This window comes from Calonectris borealis, chromosome 3 (assembly GCF_964195595.1).
Source record: "Calonectris borealis chromosome 3, bCalBor7.hap1.2, whole genome shotgun sequence".
Lineage (NCBI taxonomy): Eukaryota > Metazoa > Chordata > Aves > Procellariiformes > Procellariidae > Calonectris > Calonectris borealis.
In genome coordinates, this window is record NC_134314.1 from 37498065 (window position 1) to 37517989 (window position 19925).

Here is a 19925-nt window from a genome sequence, read left to right on the forward strand (position 1 = left end):
GGGGTCGAAGCCTGTTAATGAGTCTTCTCTTTGTCAGGGATTTCTTTGGTGATCAAATTTGTTGACACCCAAATCAGGGTGGGAGCAAACAGAAGAGGATAGACTCAAACTGCAAATGACCCAGAGAGATTAGAGCAACGGGAACATTACAGACAACAGGCAAAATTCAGCAGCAGCAAATGTTGAGTCTTACCGAGGGAGAGGAAATGTTCTAGCCGTCTTTTCTCGCTTACTGAGCACATCTCTGTAAAGGGCAGTACTGTGAAAAAAAGGGAAAATGTTATCGAGCCGTACCTAGTTCAATAATGTAGCTTACTTTCCATGTTTTTTTCAGTAACATAATGATAGTTACACTTTTCAAATGAAAAACTTCAGAAAGTACTTTTTCCTGCAGGCACATGCTAAAAGCAAAAATGGTCTCAGAAATAATTTGAAAAATGCAAGGTCTACACCGTGTGATGATACAGACTGAAAGACCTCCTGCTTTCTGTTGTGGATAAAATCAACAGTTTATAGTACAAATAGTGGCCCAATACACAATATTATTAGACACCTAAGAAGTCATTATGTCTCTTCTTCATTAATAGGGCCTGTAGCAATAGAACAAGGGATAATGGTTTTAAAATAAAGGAGGGTAGATTCAGACTAGATATAAGGAAGAAATTTTTTATAGTGAGGGTGGTGAAACCTTGGAACAGGGTGCCCAGAGAGGTGGTAGATGCCCCATCTCTGGAAACGTTCAAGGTCAGGCTGGGCAGGACTCTGAGCAACCTGATCTAGTTGAAGATGTCCCTGCCCATGGCAGAGGGTTAGACTAGATGACCTTTAAAGGTCCCTTCCAACACAAACCATTCGATGATTCTATAGATGGGGAAAATCATGTAACGTCTCCTACACCATGTCGGACAGAGCAGAGGAATGGTGTTGGCTTTTAAGTAGAGCACATTGTTGGCTGGAACAGTTTGACTTGTTGCTTGGGCTGAACTGAGTTGTCGTGGGCAGTGGTTTGGAGCCCAGGGCCCATGAAAGATAGTTAAGAAAAGCAAGCATAATATCAGGAAGCTTACATGCAGCATCCTAGGGCATGTGGTCAAACAAGGATAACCCATTTTTCTAGTGCATAAGGTGCATAAGTGGCCAGGCAGGAAGCTAAGGAAAAAAAGCATCAGGATTTGGCACTGCTGCTTTCCCTTCTCCATTGCTTGTGTTGCCACTTGATGTTCTTCCTTTCTCCCACCGTCTCAGGGTCTCCCCAGAGACCCTCCTTGCTTAGGGGATTGCCTCCATCAGTTGTAAAGTTGTACAAAGATGATGAGGGATTGGCAAAAATTACAAGAGTGATTTCAAGACAGCATTGGTGGAAAATACAAAGTAGCCAGTCTTAGGGTTTTGTTTGTTGATGGATTTTAAACCTGTGCAACATGGCACATATGCCCAGTTAAAAACTCACATAAATACTGACCTGGACTAGAAATACAAATTTAACAATTTAAACAATTTAAAAATATGTTTTTAAAACATAACCAATCGAGTTGTTTCTCTATAGATAAAATATAGTGGAAATAGCTTCAGTTGGACAATTTAACCGTTATTCTTCAACCCAATTAAAATTTCATTATAGGGGGAACATAACAGGTTAAGTTTTCTGAAGGTATTTAGGAATAGCTTATCACAAATGTGTCACAGACCATGGCCACATCAACACAAGAGAAGATGCCTGTTTATCTCCTACATTGCCATTGCAGTGACAGAAGAATGAGTTTAGGACCTAAATAGGAAAAAATTGAAAGAATTTATTTCTTCTAAGAGCCCCACTTTCCTTCCAGCTCAGTCAGCATCAAAAGGCAAAACAACTTTGAATAACGGGAAGGAAGAGGAACAGGGACAGAAAAGCACACTTGGTATCTGGAAAGCCTTTCTCCAAGTGGATGCTTGGTGCTCAGACTGCTGTGAATCATGTTTCTAGCATTTGAATGGGCTAGCCAGCATATCTGGCTACCTCAAGGGTAACAACTCTTTGAGGAAGAAGTGATAGAGTGGTTGAGGTGATACTTTTGCTATTACTTGAATAGAGACAATTTCCTGCAAGACAGCATATTCCTACCTACTGGTAGAAAGGTTATCTGTGCAGTGGGGAAGTCTCTCCATACATTCATGACATGAAAAAAAATCATAGTTATCAGCAAGCTAGTGAGGAAGCTCCTCAAAAAGGAGCATTTACAATCCTTTTGCATGTCTCTCTGGCTCACGTTAGAGTTCTCTGCAGTCATCTGCTGAGCAATGAGAGTCTCTCTAGCAGGGCAGGAGCAAGGCTTCCACTATAACTTTATTACCCTATATATATCCTTATATACTTTTTCCTTTAAGGAACAGGCACATCACTTCATCTAATGGGCTGAATTATGTTTTATTGGCTTCTAGTGAAAAAACAGCTGTTTTTTCTGACTTGACAGCAGTGGGGTGTCCGGTGGTTGGAAAGCAATCTAAATCCACACACTTTTTTGTGAATGATACATAAAGTGGTGAAGAGGTGCTGAACTAGTTTTTTTTTTTTCTCTCTCAGCATCAAGTCTTTGTGTGTTCTTGGCAATGGTATGATTTCAAGTTAAGATTGCTAAAGTCAACCTTTTTGTTGTCCTGGACTAAATATGTACCTTTTCAAAAATTAGAAAACATTTTCTTCCTTTTTTTTTTTCCCCAGCATGGGAACAAAACATACCCTGTACTATTGTAAAGATCAGATGCTGTTTAGCAGGTTCTTGTACACAGAAAGTAGAAAGATTGAGGAAAACAAAATGAGAATAATTTGCTATAATAGAAGTCAATCAAGTAAAAAAAAAAACAAACACCAAACCCAAACTTGTGACTCGGTGACAGCAATTCCAACCTTATCATCTTAGAGGCACCAAAAGCCAAGCCAGTATTGCATTCACCATCCCTCCAGTCTCGCTTCTTTGCTGGCTGCAGTTCACAGTTGTAATTGCTGGCCAAGTTTTACAGATTCAAGCACGAGACTGATTGAGCAGCAAAATAATTTTCATTAATGGAGAGCTAAAGCTCTTCTGATGGAAGATCAAGTTCCAAAAGCAGGAAGCGATATTTAAAGTACATATTCCAACAGGCATAGCCCCAGTAGAACAGTTGTCTGAGAACACCCCAGCTGCAGCACGTAGAGAAGCTAAGTTGGAGCGGATGGACCGAGCTGTGGTTGCAATAGGAGATGAGCCATTAGGCTTGGCTGCTGTCTCACCTCGAGTGCCTCCTTTCAGCATTACTTCATATAATTTGCACCCATAACAAGATACAAGCCAGGTGATAAAGGAGCTGCGGCTTAAGAGTGCTCTTTGCATTAGTAGAATGGAAATTACATGTGCCAGAGTGCCTGGGTAATGTAATTGCTAGTGGGCCTGGCAAAAAATCCCAGACCTCAGCTGCGTTCCAGATGTTGGCAGTTTACTAGATTGTCATTACAGTAACATGAGGCACAAGCCTGATGTGCTTGCTCTTCATCTTTTCTTCGGCCAGCCCCGTCCCTACATCTATTACGTTCCCTTTTTTGTTCCGGCAGCAGAAAGGGGCTGTCTGAAGTGCTTGTCTACTGAAGTGACTTGCGACCATTCTGAGATGCAGTCAATGCTGTTATTGGGTCACCACGTGGTTATCTATCAACCTTAAGATAAAAATACTCCTGCATCCTGTGTCTTCCTCACTTCTATGGTTTGCATCTCAAAAATTGTTAGCTCAGATTTAAAACTCGGATATAACTTTAAGCCACAATGAGACACCTGGATTTCTGTGGTGCCCAACTGGGTACAGGGAATTGTGACCACTTAGAAAAACGAGCCTCAGCTAATAGAGAGCTGGATCTCTGTTAGCCTAAGGTATGCGAAGTAAGGAACCTTTCTAGATGCCTTGTGGTCCACAGCAATTTGCTATTTGCCCCACACAGCCCACCCCAAGGAGAACAGATTCTTTGGGGCCATTGTGGCTGTGTTTGCATCTCGCCAGCCCAGGCTGCAGTAAATAGAGGGACCTAAGTGTTCCCTTGGGCAAAACCTCAGGAGCCCTGTAAATACCTGATCCCACCTTAGGGAGGCTGAAGGTCTCGAAGTGTGACTCAGGCAACCTGCTCCCAAACATTAAGATACCTTCCAGAAATACAAAGTAAATCAAATTGCAAGATGCTTCTGTTACAAACCAGGTTGCTCCCCACGTGCTTCAGCAGCGGTTTGTGGTGCAAGAGCCAGACAGAAACCAACCCTGTGTGCTTTGTTGTGACTCAGAGGTGGGCAGAGAAGAGGCCAAGCTCCTCCTCATTCACTGGAGAAGCGCGAGGCATTGGTACCGGTCTCCCTAAAAGGATCTTCATGGTCTGACTGCATTGGGATTCTGCACAGGATCACAGTGGTTTCCCTTCTTACCAGGCAGCGGTTACCGCAGCAGGAGTGCTCCCCAACTTCCGTACCGCAGCTGGGCCACCATGCAGCCAGGCGTGCAAGAGCCCCAGGCAGAGCAAGCACAGGCGAAGAGGCAGCCCAGCTGCAACCCTGTGATTAGTGCAGCCACGTGGCAGGGAGAGACCTCTTCCCGAACCACTTCTGTTTCATCCCGGAGAAGCCAACACAAAATACTTAAAGGAAGTTTTGAGCAACCAGCTCTACCTGTCACTAACTGGTAACTCAGACAAACACCTCTGAGGGCTGCAGTGGTTAAATATTCAATGTCTCTCATGTTCTTTCTTACAAATTCAAGGTGGAGAAGCCTGCGCTGTACAGTCTGTATTAGATCTTCCCGAAGATAAATGCCGGATGTTTTTCAAGCCCAGAGTTTTCACTATCACTATGTCCGTGAAGAACTTTAAAGTTCTGTGCAGCTGAATTTCACACAAGTTTAACCAGATATATTTGCATATGACAGCACGTACCAGCACCAGACATTCTGTAGTTACTTAAACGGACTCTTCTTTCCCCCAAAATGGAGGCACACACAACACACAGTCCCTGCAAGAAGAGGAAGGCATCAGTGGTCAGAGCTGCCTCTGGCATTAGCAGACTCAAACTGAGCTCTCGGCCTTCCACAGAAGACCACAAAAGCGGGACTGTAAGGGCCCTAAAAGTGAGGGCAGCTTCAGTCTGCCAAAGCAGGCCGTGTCAGGGGCGTAAGAAATGATTATGAAAATGATTGCGCCCCATCGCCTACTGACATTTTGGCTCCCAGAGTCCTGAACTCAGATGGGACCAGCTGCAACACTGCTGTACTGTGATCTCTTTAAGGAAGTAAAATTCCTTTTGATTTATTAAAATACCACAGGAAAAAAAAAGTCAGAGAAGTTTTCCTGATGTGTAAAGGGAACCTCAGACCAAACGCTCAGAAAGCAGATTTTTTTTTTTTTTGATGTTTCGAACAGCTGGAGGGAGAATGACACATGTCAAGAGCTACCATCCATTTAGGATGCTCTGAGTTGGGGGAAGATCCCAAGTTTAAGAGACTATTTCTTAAATAGTTGCATAAATTTTCTTACATGCGTAGAATTCTCATGGTTTCCACCATTCTTTTTCTCCATGCAGAAGCAAGAACTTCCAGATGTACAAAAGAACCAAATTTCTCTTACTTGGTAAGACAGGCATATTTTCGCAGAGCTGTGGAACAACAGCAATTACCAAGCTGTAGAAAACTAGGAAAACTGTTTTCTGTCCTGTAAAAATTCAAAACAGCCTCTTTTGTGAAGACAGAGTTCTCCATAAACCCGGTAGAATCAAATCACACACACAGAGGGAAACTGGAATTCTCAGCAGGTCTGTGAAGCCTGGGTAAGGGAACTGTTACTCAGCAAACTGCATTTTCTGCCATGAGTCTTCCCCGACCTAACAGTCCCCTAAGGAGGAGAGAGGAGGCTTGACAGGGAGTCAAGGGCACCAAAACAAGTGCAAAAATAAGGTCCAAAGCTCACAAGAAGTTTTATATTTCAAGTTGATCTACTTTTCTTAAGACAAAGCTTATATGATTTTTCTAATCATTTTCCTAAATAATTTAACTTCTCATTTCCCTTATAACTTTATCTATCAGAAGAGTTTAGTATTAACAGACATTCTACAACCTCAAACCCTTTACAACCATTAAACAGAATAAAAGTTTCGAGTGCTAGATTTTTAATCCTTCCCAATGTACTCATGCCTTCGGATTAACCGATGTCAGTGAAAGACAGCGATAACGCAGAGTGCACATATACCCAGCTCTTCATGAGGAGATTCTGGTTGGGTAAAAATATGCAGTGTATTGAAAGATGCTGGCATGATCACTAATTAAAGTTTGACTGGTTTAAGTAATTTTGTTCTGTAAATGTCGTCAGCATAAAACCTTGGTGAATGGGAAGGTTTTGACAGCTGTATTCCCTTTCTTAGTTCCTGGAAGCTTACACCACCCTTCTTAATAGTAAAGAGAATTCAAATTTTGAATTAGGGTGCTCGAATATGAGAAAAATAACCCCACTAGATTCCTCTACTGTAGAATGTAAGTAAAGTAATTCTTTCTAGTGTTTTAGTCATATTGTAACTAGCTTACATTTTCAGTTACAGTCTTTATTATTTTGAATATTCTTTTTCAAAGTAAAATTCAGAGACCTGAACAAAGCACAAGTTAACAGATAAGGCTGTCTGGCCCCTGAACACTAACATTTAGTTTGCACTTGGTATCTTCAGGAATATGCCTCTGCAGAAATTTGATGCTGAATGAATCGGGTTACCTGCCACTGCTCATTTCTTCTTTCTCTTGTTTTTTTCACTAATGTGCCTACCAGCTAAAGTAAAATGAGAGGCAGATAGTACCAAGTTTAGGTAAAACCTCCCCATTTCTGAGACAAGAAAAGGAAGCATGAAGGAAATTTGTATGGCTGTTACCAGATTAGAAGCAGCATTCCAGAATTCTCTGCCTGTCTTCCTTCAGTGCACACAGATTTCAGAGTACAAGAGAGGATTCATAAATCCTCACTACACTCTTGTAAGAGTCAGTTAAGCCTGTTGTGCAGATATCTAACACACAAGATTTCTCTGAGCTAGAAAAACAACCTGCCAGTTTGCGCTTTGAGTTTTCTCTCCACATTAGTAAAACCCACAAAAACTACATTTTGCATCCTGATTTTGTGTACAATAACTCAATTATATGCTATTTAAATTCCAGTCACCTTCTACATTGCTTGCTGGTTTTAGTTTTCTGGCACTTGCTTTATTTTCACATGTGCTTCAAATAGAAACATTGATTAATTTTTAAAGCTATTACACTTTGCTCATTTGTCTTTGGGAAAAATGACAAACATACTCTTTTGTGAAGTTACACTGATTGCCAGACCAGGAAAGGACACAGGTTTTGGTACAAGAACTTTTCAATTTGAAAACCAAATGGTCAGCTTCAACGACCATACATCATTTCCTTCATTTAATGGGCATTATGATCTAACAGGAGTAAATGGTATTAACAAGGTAATGAAGCATTAGCACTGGCACAGTCGGCATCTAGCTGTCAGATACCAACATCTGTTAATCCTAAGCAAAGTCTTGATTCCTACTCAAAGTAGAATAACCACAGTAGGTTTCAAAAAGACACCTGTCACCAGTGAGGAGAGAACTGGGATATCATTGTATTTTAAGGGTTCTGTACAAAGTTACACAGAAAAAGATCTTTTAAAAAAGAAAAGACTGTAGACTTATAAAATTTCCCTTAGAAGAAACAATCAATCAATCATGAACTGTTTAAGACTATTCACAGTAACAAAACTAAAACCAGGCCTAAAACTAAAGCCCTGGACATGGGGTGGCTTGTTTTTAGAAGAGCACACCACTACTATTACAATACTGTCATTCTGGACATGCATATACAATAGAACTACCACCTCCAGTACTTAACACAAACATGGAAGGAAGTGCGTTGCATTTTCAGTATTCTACAACTATTTCTCTCCAAGCAGAACACGCCAATTACTAGAGTTCACACAGATACTTCAGACACCAGAGGTTTTTCCTCATACGCTAGGATAAGTCTTGCTTTTGCCACAGACTCCATAGTGGACATGTCTGGAAAGCTACAGGGAACTAGTTTGTTCTGCTCTGACCATTCCCTGATCCCATTGCTCAGCAGCACACATACCTGCATCTGTGAGGCGAGTCAGGGTTTCTTCTACCACTTCCTTGTGATTTCAGGTAAGGTACGCGTGGAGGAAAAGATCGTCTGATAAAGCAAAAACCACGTGAAATTAAACAGAAACCACATGGCGCACTATATGAAGTACCAAACATTTCTTTTGTCTTACATCTATTGGGCAGAAACATGTAGAGATAAACAAGTCAAACCCACAGTGTTGTGAAAACACATCCTGTATTGACTCCTCTGTGCATCACCATTCAGGGCAACTAGACTGGAGACCAGTACTCTACATGCAGGGAGGTGGGGGACTTCTCTCTGCTTAGCTGTTTCTAGCTTCTTCTAGAGTTGTTGGGAAGCAGAGATTTCCACTTAGACTGGACGTAGCTCTGGTACAAACAGCTGTCACCTGAACAGGGAAAGATTCGTGGAGGAGAAGGGGTACCCTGCTGCACACGTGAAAGCGAGCTAGGACTGGCAACATGGCGTCTTCAGGGCCAGATGCTAGTGCCTTTATATTGCCTCCCAAACTGCGTTTTTTAGTGAAAAACCCTACAAAATAGCAAATTTTTATCTCTATCAGAGTGCTTTGGTTGTAATTTTGTCTGTTCCCACGATACACTATACCATACTACCATATACAGCTATACCATATTCCACGAGGAATCAAAATGAGCTGATTTTAGGCTGTTTTGAAGAACACGTAAGCAATTATCACAGTCACAAACACAGTAAATCACTAGACAGAAACACTGTTGGACAGCTTAGAAAAACATGTTTTCTATTTATTTAAAAATAAGTTTGTAGTTACTACATTGCAGTGACAGTAATTCTTACACATACATTCTAGTTTGTATAAAAGGATTCAAAGTATTATGCATCAAAACTAACATAGAAAGTGTCCACATAACAGTAAAGAAATTTCCAATCCATATGTACAAAAAGAAAGGGCACTGTTATCCTGGTGAGATACTTCAGGTTTTAACATGATAATCCAGATTTCTGGAAGGAAAAAAACCTTGATAAAGCTAAAGAATTATAGTTTTCAAAACTGTTACTCGTTACATACAACAGATTTGTGTTTTACATAATTCTGTACAAAATAAGCGTAATTTTTAATCTGAAGATGTGTCAGTTTCAAAATTAACCTTTCTAGGTAATTTCCTCGAAGTTGAGCTCCATTCTACACATATTTAAACATTATGACAGAATTTAATTCACGCAAGATCATTATCCAGTTGTCCGCCACACTTCTGCAGTTTTAGTATGGTCCAAAAATGTAACTTCTTTACAGTCTCAATGTATTAGCAAACTAACACACGCAGTTGTAAGCACAAAGTAGTACACGTACATCATACAGGCATGTGTACATCATAGGTACTTATATTTCTTTCCACTCCTAATTTGTATGACCTCATTCTTTGTTCCTTCAGGGTAGAAATTCATAATATAGTACTGCTTTCCCTCCCTAAAATGTAGTTTGCATTATTTGAAGTGAATTTCCTGATGTATTTATCTGCATTAAAAAGGATCCAAATGACTACTTGTCTCACTACCTACCCCCTAAAAGCTGAATTTATTCACCTTTACTTTATTGCAGCATATAAGGTTTCTCTCTAGAGTGCCTTGAGGCTGTTATACCCTTGGGGGGGGAGGGGGGGGCGGGGGAAGCTGATCGCCTTTTTCTGGAATTTGAGATGCCTCTGAATCTAGCTTTCCTGGCGTGTTTCCTCCTCTAACACACCGTAAAACGACATGGCAAATTCCCACATTAAAATTAGCACAAATGCAAGAGCACCTAGAGGTTAGCTCTAGTTTAAAAGCTACCTGTTACTTCCCCCAGACATAGTAGAAAGTGTAGGAAACTACATAAGCTGTCAATACCAGATTTGTTATTGGAAACATTGTCAAGCCTTGGCCAATTTTATGAAATTTAATACACTTTCCTCTGCATATGAACAAGCATGTATATACAATAATTTACAGAAAACTAACAGCCCTTTTATCAGTTGAATATCCAGGTCCCCTTGGAAACCAATCTGTTACAAGAATTTCAGGGATAAAAGAAAATACATTATGTAGTAATTTTACACAGTTAATTTGTCTTCATTAGGTAGTAAACAGAAAATGAGCTTTTGCTGTTTCTAGGCGAGGTTTTAAAGCCCTCTACCTTCTGTATCACAGCACTGTTGCAGAGTTGTGTTTAAATTCTTGTTAAACACTCAACTGTGTTAAAAAAAAGCAAAAAGAAAAAACCTTTGAAAAACTACTGTAGACAAAATACACTACTTTAGAGTAAGGTGAGGACTCGGGACACAATGTAATTATTGTGGTATGGCTGTATCTTGATTGACCAGCAATATGTTAAAATTACCTCAGCAAGATTCGTATGCTTCAAATTAAATGCAAATGTTGATGAAAATGAGCTTAAAAACCTCTAACCTCCAATCTACTATGTAAGTATGGGGTGAAAGGGTCCCATCCAGTTAAGCCTATTGCTTTTATAGAACCAGTCAACCATTTAACATGTGCCTAAACTCAAATTACACTCTAAAGCATTTACTTGGAGTCCTTGATCCAACAAATGTGAGCAAAAGACTTAACAATGTGGTGTAAAAATTGTAACAAGCTTGACGTTACCGAATGGACAGACTATTTTTTGTGTTGTATGTAGTCATTTTTTGGTAAGGCAAAAACCTCTGGCACAGTATCAGAATTGGTACTTGAAAAATATTTGTACAGCAATACAATAAGTTGTCTCTACACTACAGTTTATTTTTTTTATAGATATTAATTAATATATCCTACGCGCTGCATCAGGGTCCTTCATCAATTAATAGTTTTACAAATATTAAGCCATAGTAATATTTAACTCAACCAACTCAATCTTACAAGTCTATCAACAAACTGATCACATGTACAAACCGGACACTGTACAAATAAACATATGCAAATATATATCACAGCAGTCTAATCACTGGAGGAAGACATTTTTCTGTAAAGTTGTATCACTGGTCATTGCCGAGTGACAAAGAGCTCTAGTTCAATATTGACAATAATGAACATTATAGTGATAAAATTTAAGTTCAGTTCCCAGAGAACACACTAACAACAGAAAAAAAATGGCTAAAGAGTTGTTAAGTATGTAGGCACAGGTACAATGATTTCTGTTAAACATTTAGAGCACACTGGTATCACAGAAACAGAAGTTATTTCCTCATCGGTAGTTAGAGAACACGCTGTTATTAAGATACCACTCAATATTAAATACCAATTTTTACGTTTCCCAGCATAGAGCAGAAATACCAGAACAGTATCCTCATATCCATGTCAAATATAAATGAATTTAATTAATAAAACTGCATTAATTGCTGCCAAGTCTGCAAGATCGTTTGCGTGTATATGACTATGAACCTATGTTATTTACAATGCAAATGTGAAACAAGCACATGAGATTTTGATACTCCATTTTCTGAACCAGTTGTTAGGTACTTGAGATGGCATTATAAAACATGCATATAACTATAGTTCTTAAATGATTTCAGAACACTGACCAATAGTTTATTGCTCACATTTAAAAACTTAAGACGTTGTAATCAAAAGCTCTTTTTCTGTGTTGATACAGTATGTCACAACAACCTCAAATAATACATTTTTTCCCCAACCAAAATGCACAATCTAATGGCGACTAAAGTCTCATAAATAAAGTTTGCAACCTAGTGAAATTAAATTATAAAAATATAACTTTAAAATAAATCTGGTATTAATTTCTAATAAATTTTTTAGTGTTGCTTCTATAAAAAAATTTGACCCAAATTATCCACAATTTATTTTAAAAGGAAAAACATTAATGTGTCTAATATGAATTAAAAAATTACCGGCTAAAGTCACTGATATTACTGGGTGGGAAGCAATACCCATGTTCTGCAGGTAAGGCCTTCTATTCTCGTAAAATTAAGATGTACAATTTTCTACCTACTGTTAAGGGAACGCCTATTATTTCAGTCTCTGAAACTTACATACAAGGTATTTTCGATATATAAATATATACATAAACATGCCATATAAAACATTATTACAAATGGAGTAAATACAGAAGTTGAATTTTAGATATAATCTATTTCATATATTACAATGCAGATAACATCAGGAAATTACACATTTTCAAATGATTGCCTTCATCAGTGAGATCTGACAAAATTAACAAGTAGAATCAATTAGCTTTGAATTGTGAAGCTGTATTGCAATGGTATGACCATAGCTTGTTATTTTACTATGTTTAGTGACTCCATTTTAATTGAATGATAAATACTTGTTAGAAAAAATAAATATACCAACAAATGAAATGCAAACTAATCTCTGCTCCCCAAATTCATATCCATAACAATTCAAAAAGGATCTGGAAAATATTTTAGTCTTTTTTTTTTGTAGCAAAATGCATAATGAACTACAGAAAACTAGGTATGGTGGATACCAACTTGCTATCCACAGTAGCATATTTCTATTCCTCTTAGTGCCAGATACCAATGTTACTTGTTCAACCATTTAAGCTTTTTTTGTAACAGAAAATAAAGAGTGAAGAATTAGGCCTCAAATAAGTATACAGAATCTGTGCAAATTTAAGGTCTTAATTCTGTATGCCCTCCCTTCCAGATATTGCAGATGTTTGTAAAAAAAAAAGAATTATTATAAAGTAAGGGTGTACAGAATTGAGGTTTCATTTCAGGTTTATTTTTTCAACTAAGTTAGGGTCACACAAAAAAAATCTTTCACACTACCCAAACTTCCAAAATAACGTAGAACCAGAAAAGTTTGGTTACATTTTTGTACCATACCAGATCTCAGAAAATATGACTACTTCTGTATTTTTTTCCTTAAAACTGGACAATTCTTTTTTAAGTGATAGAAAATGGTATTAAAGTTTGTTTGTAAAGGTATAAAATAACTAAATGTACCATAAACAAATAAATAACTGCTTTTCTTTTCCAGAGCAGTACATATAACAATACATTCCCCTAAGTCATATAGTTATCATTTACAATAGACAACTTAATTTTACTAAGGATGCAAGAAATAATAGAATACAAGGCACAATCATTAAATGGAATTTTTCTTTAGGGTGTATATTGACTTATGTCAGCGTGATATACCATAAAAAGTGCAGAAAAACACAATGTGCAATGAGACCACTGTATAAAACATGATTGCATAAAAAGTGATTTGGCCTTTTAACCTTAATAATTGAAAATAACCAATCTTCCCCTTAAAATTAAACTATAAAGTATGACATTTTAAAATTTATTTTCAATTCTAGTGCTATCTAAAAAATCCTGAAAAAAATTTATACCTGGGTAATATTTTGTATGTATGTGTTTATGTATATATTAATATATACACATACACTCTTCTTTGTAGGTCATTTTAGCCTCTTAAGCATGTCTAAAGTTGTAGAAACAACAATCAATCTGGATCAGAAAGTAAACATCGTAATTCCATACCTGTCCTGTAATTTCCTTGAATCCTTTAACCAATTATACATTTTCTCTAAAACATCTCTGTCAAAGGACCCCACCAGTGCATTATTCTCTACCAAAAGTACCAAAAAGGATACATTTCAGAACAATGTTAACAACTTACTATTTAAAACAATACACAGCTTTTATCACTGCAAATGGTATGCTGTACTGACACTCAAAAAGAAAAAAAGGCTTTCCACTGCACTGATTCTCAGTCTTTGGCACAATAAACAGAGATTTAGTGATTGATACAAGAATCAAGGTCTGAAAAATTAGACATTAGTCAAACTTTTTCCAATGTGGATATATATATATATTTGTGATTACATTTTTGCTATGTTTGGCAGAACTTGGATAAACCAACAGCCTGTGCTAGGCTTCTTTTGCAGTTGAACGTTCCATCACTACTGAAATTAAGCATTTTCACATTAGCAAAGTTTGGTATTTTTGTATTTAATAGAAATGTAAGTGAATTTACTGCCACTTTTTGCCAAAATCTGCCTTCCTAGGCAACTTGATTTTACAATCGAAGTGTACCTTGCTTGGTCAAAAATAGACTTGTGTTTTCAGTTTGTGGCATTAAAAGTTCTATCACCTTTTTTTAATTGTGTAGAGATACTACGTACTACTCGAGCAGAGTAGTTCTCTGTACATCAGTCAGAAATTGCTTCAATTATTCTCAACTGTGAACAAAATGACTGTTGAAATGCATAACCTATTTGGAGGGCAATAAATAGCAAAAGTTTAAAATATATATTTCTTTCAAAGAATGTTCTTTTCAGTTTATTTTTTGCTAAATTTTTCTCCCCAAATCAGAACATATTCTTCTAACCCATAATAGCAGCAGGGAAGCAGAAGTCTGTTCTGCTGTTCCTTAACTGTACCTGCTTCATAGCATTCTGAAGTAAAACCCTTGGTAAAAATTACCAACCGATTAAATTAGCTTTTGCTTTTTCAGTCAACTTTCGGACTCTGCCTCTGCTAGATGTTCCAAAAGTTAAGGAGGTGTCTTCAAACAATAGCTGCCTTTGCTCTTCCTCAGAGTCATCTTCATTGTAAAAGGCTGTCCTCCTACCCTGGTTTCTAGTTCTCATGTGAGGTTCAGAATCTTTAAGCTCTTCAGACCCCTCCTCCATAGGCTCATCTATCTTTTTCCTCCTGCTTCTTGTTTGCATTTTAACATTCACAGGAACTAAGAGGTCCGAGCCTGGCTGATGGGTCTTTATCTTCCTTTTTGGCTTTCTACCCCCACGGCCTTTTTTTTGTAACAAGTCTTCCTTCATATTATTTTCAGAAAGAGAATTGCATGCAGTAGAAGCAGAGGCTTCTTCTGGTGTATCCCTTGCGGTCTGGATTGTATTCTGCTCTGCAACCTTTTGCTGTTCAACAAGTTGTAGCTTTTTTGGTTTTCTGCCTCTTTTCTTGTGCACCACTTCACAGCTACTGTTATTAGTCTCCACCTTCGGTTTCCGTCCGGGACCTCTTTTAACTGGAGGTTTTGATGGCTGTCCTCCATGTCCATTTACCTGAATGCTTCCTGATGCCAAAGCATTATTCTTGCAATCTGCTGTAAAGAAATGAGAGTACTTATCACGTAACAGATTTGCATTTACATTCATTTTCACACTGCCTTAATAAAACTCTTACTAAAATATCTGAATGGATTCACAGTGATTGCCAATCTGTCAAAATCTAAAAAACCTGAAGTAGAGCTCAAAGGGCTTCATGCCAGTATACAATGAGGACTAACTTCTAGTTGGATTTAGCTCAAGATAGCTTGAAGAAAAAAAAAGAAAAAAAAAAAAACAGAAAAAAAAGAAAAAAGGGAACAGCTCAAGTGTTTTTCTTGGCTGATACAACACCAGTGGACAAGAACTCCTGTTTGGTATCTGCCACAACAAAAAGTTGCTCAAGAAGCATTGCTGCAAGGATCGGGAATGCTTCACAGCAGGCCATCTCTGAAGAAATGAAAAAGTTCCCTTCAGCCTGAGGTAGCAAGCTTTAAAGCCAGTTCATTAGACCAGGGTTATTTCAACAATAAGCAAGGAAAAGGGTAGAAACGTGGGAGACTAACAAAAAAAAGGAGTACACAATTTGCACAGATTTCTCACATTAAGAGACACACGGGCAGAAGGTATTTGCTTGGAGACTTTTATGGGCTATTAGTTTTTCTTAGGTGAGTAGTATTCAACTTCCTCAGTGGGGCACGTCACAGAACCTCTTACAGAGATGTTCTGATACCACAGCCCCTGCCTAAAACACGACCAGGAACAGACTCATAGCCAGCATGATCGTTCATCCAGTCCTTTGATGGAGCATCCATGCACAGCTCCTGCTGTGTTCAAATGAGGCCCATCATGCAGTAGAAGCACAGGCCTCCACTGTCACATGAGTGGATACGCAGGAGAGAAAGGATCACGTCAACAACATTCAGACGCCTCTGACATGACATCCAGTCATATAATGGGTGCATATTTAGCCATGCAATGTGGTAACAGCTGAGGCCTTTATGAGAAAGCTTGCAAGGAATGGACAGATGATTTAACTTATCAGACCACAAGCTGCTTTTTCAGAAGTATGGAAGAGTAAGAACGAACAGATAATCCTCAGGGAGAGGAGGACTACAAGGACTAACTAGATTAATTTGGTGGGGCCCAATTTGCAGACTCCTGCTTCTCCATCTTCAGAGAAAAGATGCTTAATGGATCTAGCTGCTTCACAGCAGCTTCCTAACAGTCCAAAGCTCCTTCATAAACAAGAAAGCTTTTATGACTAGGAGGTCTTATTTCAGTCTCCACAGAAGCTTTGAGTTTTAAGGTATCCAGACATCAAAAGACCAAGCAAGTTCAGTCAGAAGATTACATGAAACTAGGTCCGATCAATCCATACAAATATACTAAACAGATGCAGTAAACACTGCATAGTTCTATTTTGCTGTGGCAAAAAAATCAAAGAAGAAAGTTGCAGCTGGGATGCTCCGATCTTTATGCTTATGGTTGTGGAGAGTGTCATCACACTCAGTGTTACTGACCCAAATGTAACCCACATAAGTTTTATTAGGTAAAACCCACAGAGTTTAAAATGTGACCCTGCAAAAGTCCGCTTCGGAATCTGAGAACTCATAGCATGACCCTTGTAATAATTTAAATGAAGGTACAGATATGTTAACATATCAAAATCGGCTAGACAACACAGTTATCACACCATGGAAATGGTGTTAAGAGTAGTCAAAACCACGCTAATTTATGAAGAAGGAAACTAACTGTGACTAAGTTGTTCCATTAGACTTCCCTATTCTGCTAAATCATAATGCATACTGATTTCCCCATCCCCAAATTATCACAACTGAAGTACAACACTACAGCCACCACATCAATAACTGGGGACGGGGAGAAGTTCCAAAGAAACTCCATACCTTGTTGATTAATGGTAGAAGATTTTACTTTGCGCTTGATTTGCTTCTCTTTCTCGGGATTTTCTCTTGTGGAGTTATTCCTAGTGTTATGACTGTAATCAGATTGACTAGGGATTGATAAAATATTCTGGTTCTTGGAATGTTTGGTTGAATTCTCCAGTACTAGAAGGACAACAAGAAAAAAAAAAATTATTCAAATTAAGTAGTTTATACCACATTCAATCTTACCTGGCTAAAAAGGAAGTCATGTTCACATGTCACAAGTCACAAACAATTTGAATCACTAATCTAGAAGTGAGAAAGCTTCCTGGATAAAACAACATAGCCTTATTCAGTTTTCCTCTGAAGAACCACAAAGGCCCAGCAGCTTGAAAACAGAACCAGTCTTAACTGAGACACACACATTAGATATCCAAAAAGTAAGTTTTATGTTTAAAAACATTCACAGCTTAAGAAAAACAATCAAAAAAACAACTTGCCTGACTTTCCTGACCCTGCAGTAGTATTAGGCTTTGTAATTAAAGGCTTTATTGTTAAAGGCTTTGCTCCTGAAGAAGTAGATGGTTGCTCTGTAACAGCCACATCTGTTATTCCCCTATTGCTTCTAGTCCGCACAAGGGAAGATGTTTCAGCCGCTTTTCCATTCATCTGAGGTGGAGCATGTCTCAGTGCTGTTGACCGTGCAGGTGCAGAAGATGAAGAGATGGCAGAAGTTTCTGCCTTCAGCTGAGGCTTTATTAATCTCCTCTTCCTTTCAGGACTGCAAAAAGAGTAACAATTTGTATCCTGAATGACCACTTTTTTATTTTACAGGAATAAATAAAATTAAATGCTAGTGTCTGAGATCGTGGGAGTAAAACAATCATCTCTATGAAGTATGTTAAAAATATGGTATTTACTGTGGAAATTCATGTAGTTGTGAGCCTCTGAAAAGTGAATCTTTACAAAAAATGCTATAATTACATGACAAAGCATAATGCCATCACTATTCTAACGATGCTGTTTTACTGTACATGTTTAGCAGTTATTTGAATTTTAAGCACTTACACTAGGATAGCTCTAAGTAAAGTTTAAAACTCTTCCACATCATAGGGACTTGCATGTCAAAGCTATCATTCTGCAATATAGGGAATAGTAAAGGAAGTATTAAGGAAAAAAACCATGCTAAGTTCTGCTGTTTAGGTATGTCAAACATGCGCAGCCTTTCATGAATACTGTGAAGGAATTAATGTACCTGGATGCAACACTACTGGAAACTGAGCTGCTTCTACTTCTTTTTTTCCTTCGTTTCTTTATTGTATTTCTTTTATGAAACCGTAGGGCAGATTTATAATCCGATAAAATAGAACTTATGTGTTCTTCAAAGAAAGCAGAAAGGCGCAAACTCATGCTGTAGATCTAAAAAAGAAAAGCCAGTAAACAAGCAAGTTTTATACTTTTCCAAAGCATCATTTTACTTATTTATCATTGAACAATAGCTTGAAAAAGAAACTGATTAGTATGGAAATGTTTTAAGGAAATTTACGATCTGTCTCAACAAATTTACACTAATCCATGTGTAGGTTTGCTTTAACTATTTTCATGGTTTTTAAGTGTATTACAACTGAAGATCACACACAAAAGGAAAAATTAGAAAAGCCACCCTTCCAACTGTCCCTTTTCAACTGCCTTTCTGGAATGCATCCCTTTCTGGCTTCTGCAGAAACCACAAAGAGATCCTTAACGGAATTTTACTGTATCATACCTAGGGTCAAGAAACCTAGTTTTCTTCTGTATTAAGTTGCATCCTTATATCCTATATTTGAACATCAGTCTATTCCTCTTATGGAGGAACTGATACTACCAGTGAGTTGGTTGCAACAGGTACAATAAATGTATTAGAATTTTCTTCTTCTTTTTTTTTTTTTCCTCTAGCCTTGGATGATTTACAGAGAGACCCAACCAAACTCAGTTTAGATCAAAACTAATTATTTGAGCACAATTGCTATTAATTCTGGAAACAAAAAACACAGAAGTGAACTGTCTAGATACTTTAAAAGGGGACACAGCACCTTCTTAGAATATGAAACGCAAAGGCAATATTAAACAGTTGCCTACCTAATGATACACCAGACAAACTATCTGAGTGCCAGACTAAACAGTAAGTGTGACATCTGCATGCACATCCAAAGAAATTTCATAAGAAAATATGTAAAAAACTATATTAAAATGTATATCTAATGTGCCAAGGAAAAAAAAAGCTGACAGGTTTATGTTTACTCTTCAAGTAAGCATCAGTGATGTAAAGTAAGATGCTAAAAATATCACTAAATGACAAGTCAGAGTAAAAACATCACCATTCAACAACTATGCATTACATGCACTGAAAGTACATAGGTTCTGTCAAAATTCTTGACATCAGACCTTCCACTTCTACTTCTAAGTAAAATAAATAAGAGCTACAAGTTTACTACTATATCACTCTGTTTAGAAGAAAAATGAAAAAATACAAAAATGTCAGAAGAATCCGTGAAACAACACAGAGCTAAGACAATGTCAAGCATCCTCCTATTTTGGTTTGAGGAGATCAAGAAGAGAAAGAAAAACCACAAAAGAATCCAGACCTGCCCAAAAAGCCCTGCCCTTTGATGCAACCGAAAGGCAACAGACTGATTCTTAGGCAGCCCAAACAGTGAGTGGGATTGTCTATTACTGACTGAAGAGAGATCAGTCACTGATAAGTCCTTCTTGCTAGTCTCCTACTAAGGAATTTGTCTCTGCGTTTAAAGACAATAAAGTCCTGATGATTAATTTGCTATTTACAACAGCCAAACGTAAAAGCTATTAATAATTCTAGTCTGACACCTAATGCGTTATTAGCA

At 37.9% G+C, this 19925-nt stretch overlaps 1 protein-coding gene across 9 annotated transcripts in view; it reads right to left on the reverse strand.

The window, feature by feature from the left end:
* Window positions 1–8888: 8888 nt before the first annotated feature.
* The window catches only part of PHIP (PHIP subunit of CUL4-Ring ligase complex), a 120332-nt gene continuing 109295 nt past the window's right edge, over window positions 8889–19925 (reverse strand). For 7 of the 9 annotated variants that reach the window (XM_075145355.1, XM_075145352.1, XM_075145356.1 and 4 more), the window contains 4 exons: window positions 18299–18462; window positions 17544–17824; window positions 17065–17226; window positions 8889–15216 (listed from right to left, as the gene is read on the reverse strand). In XM_075145355.1, coding sequence (XP_075001456.1) covers window positions 14573–15216; window positions 17065–17226; window positions 17544–17824; window positions 18299–18462 — 1251 coding nt within the window. In that variant the 3' untranslated portion in view covers window positions 8889–14572. The remainder of the gene's footprint in view (window positions 15217–17064; window positions 17227–17543; window positions 17825–18298; window positions 18463–19925) is intronic. The other 2 variants (XM_075145353.1, XM_075145351.1) reach the window with 1 other exon arrangement.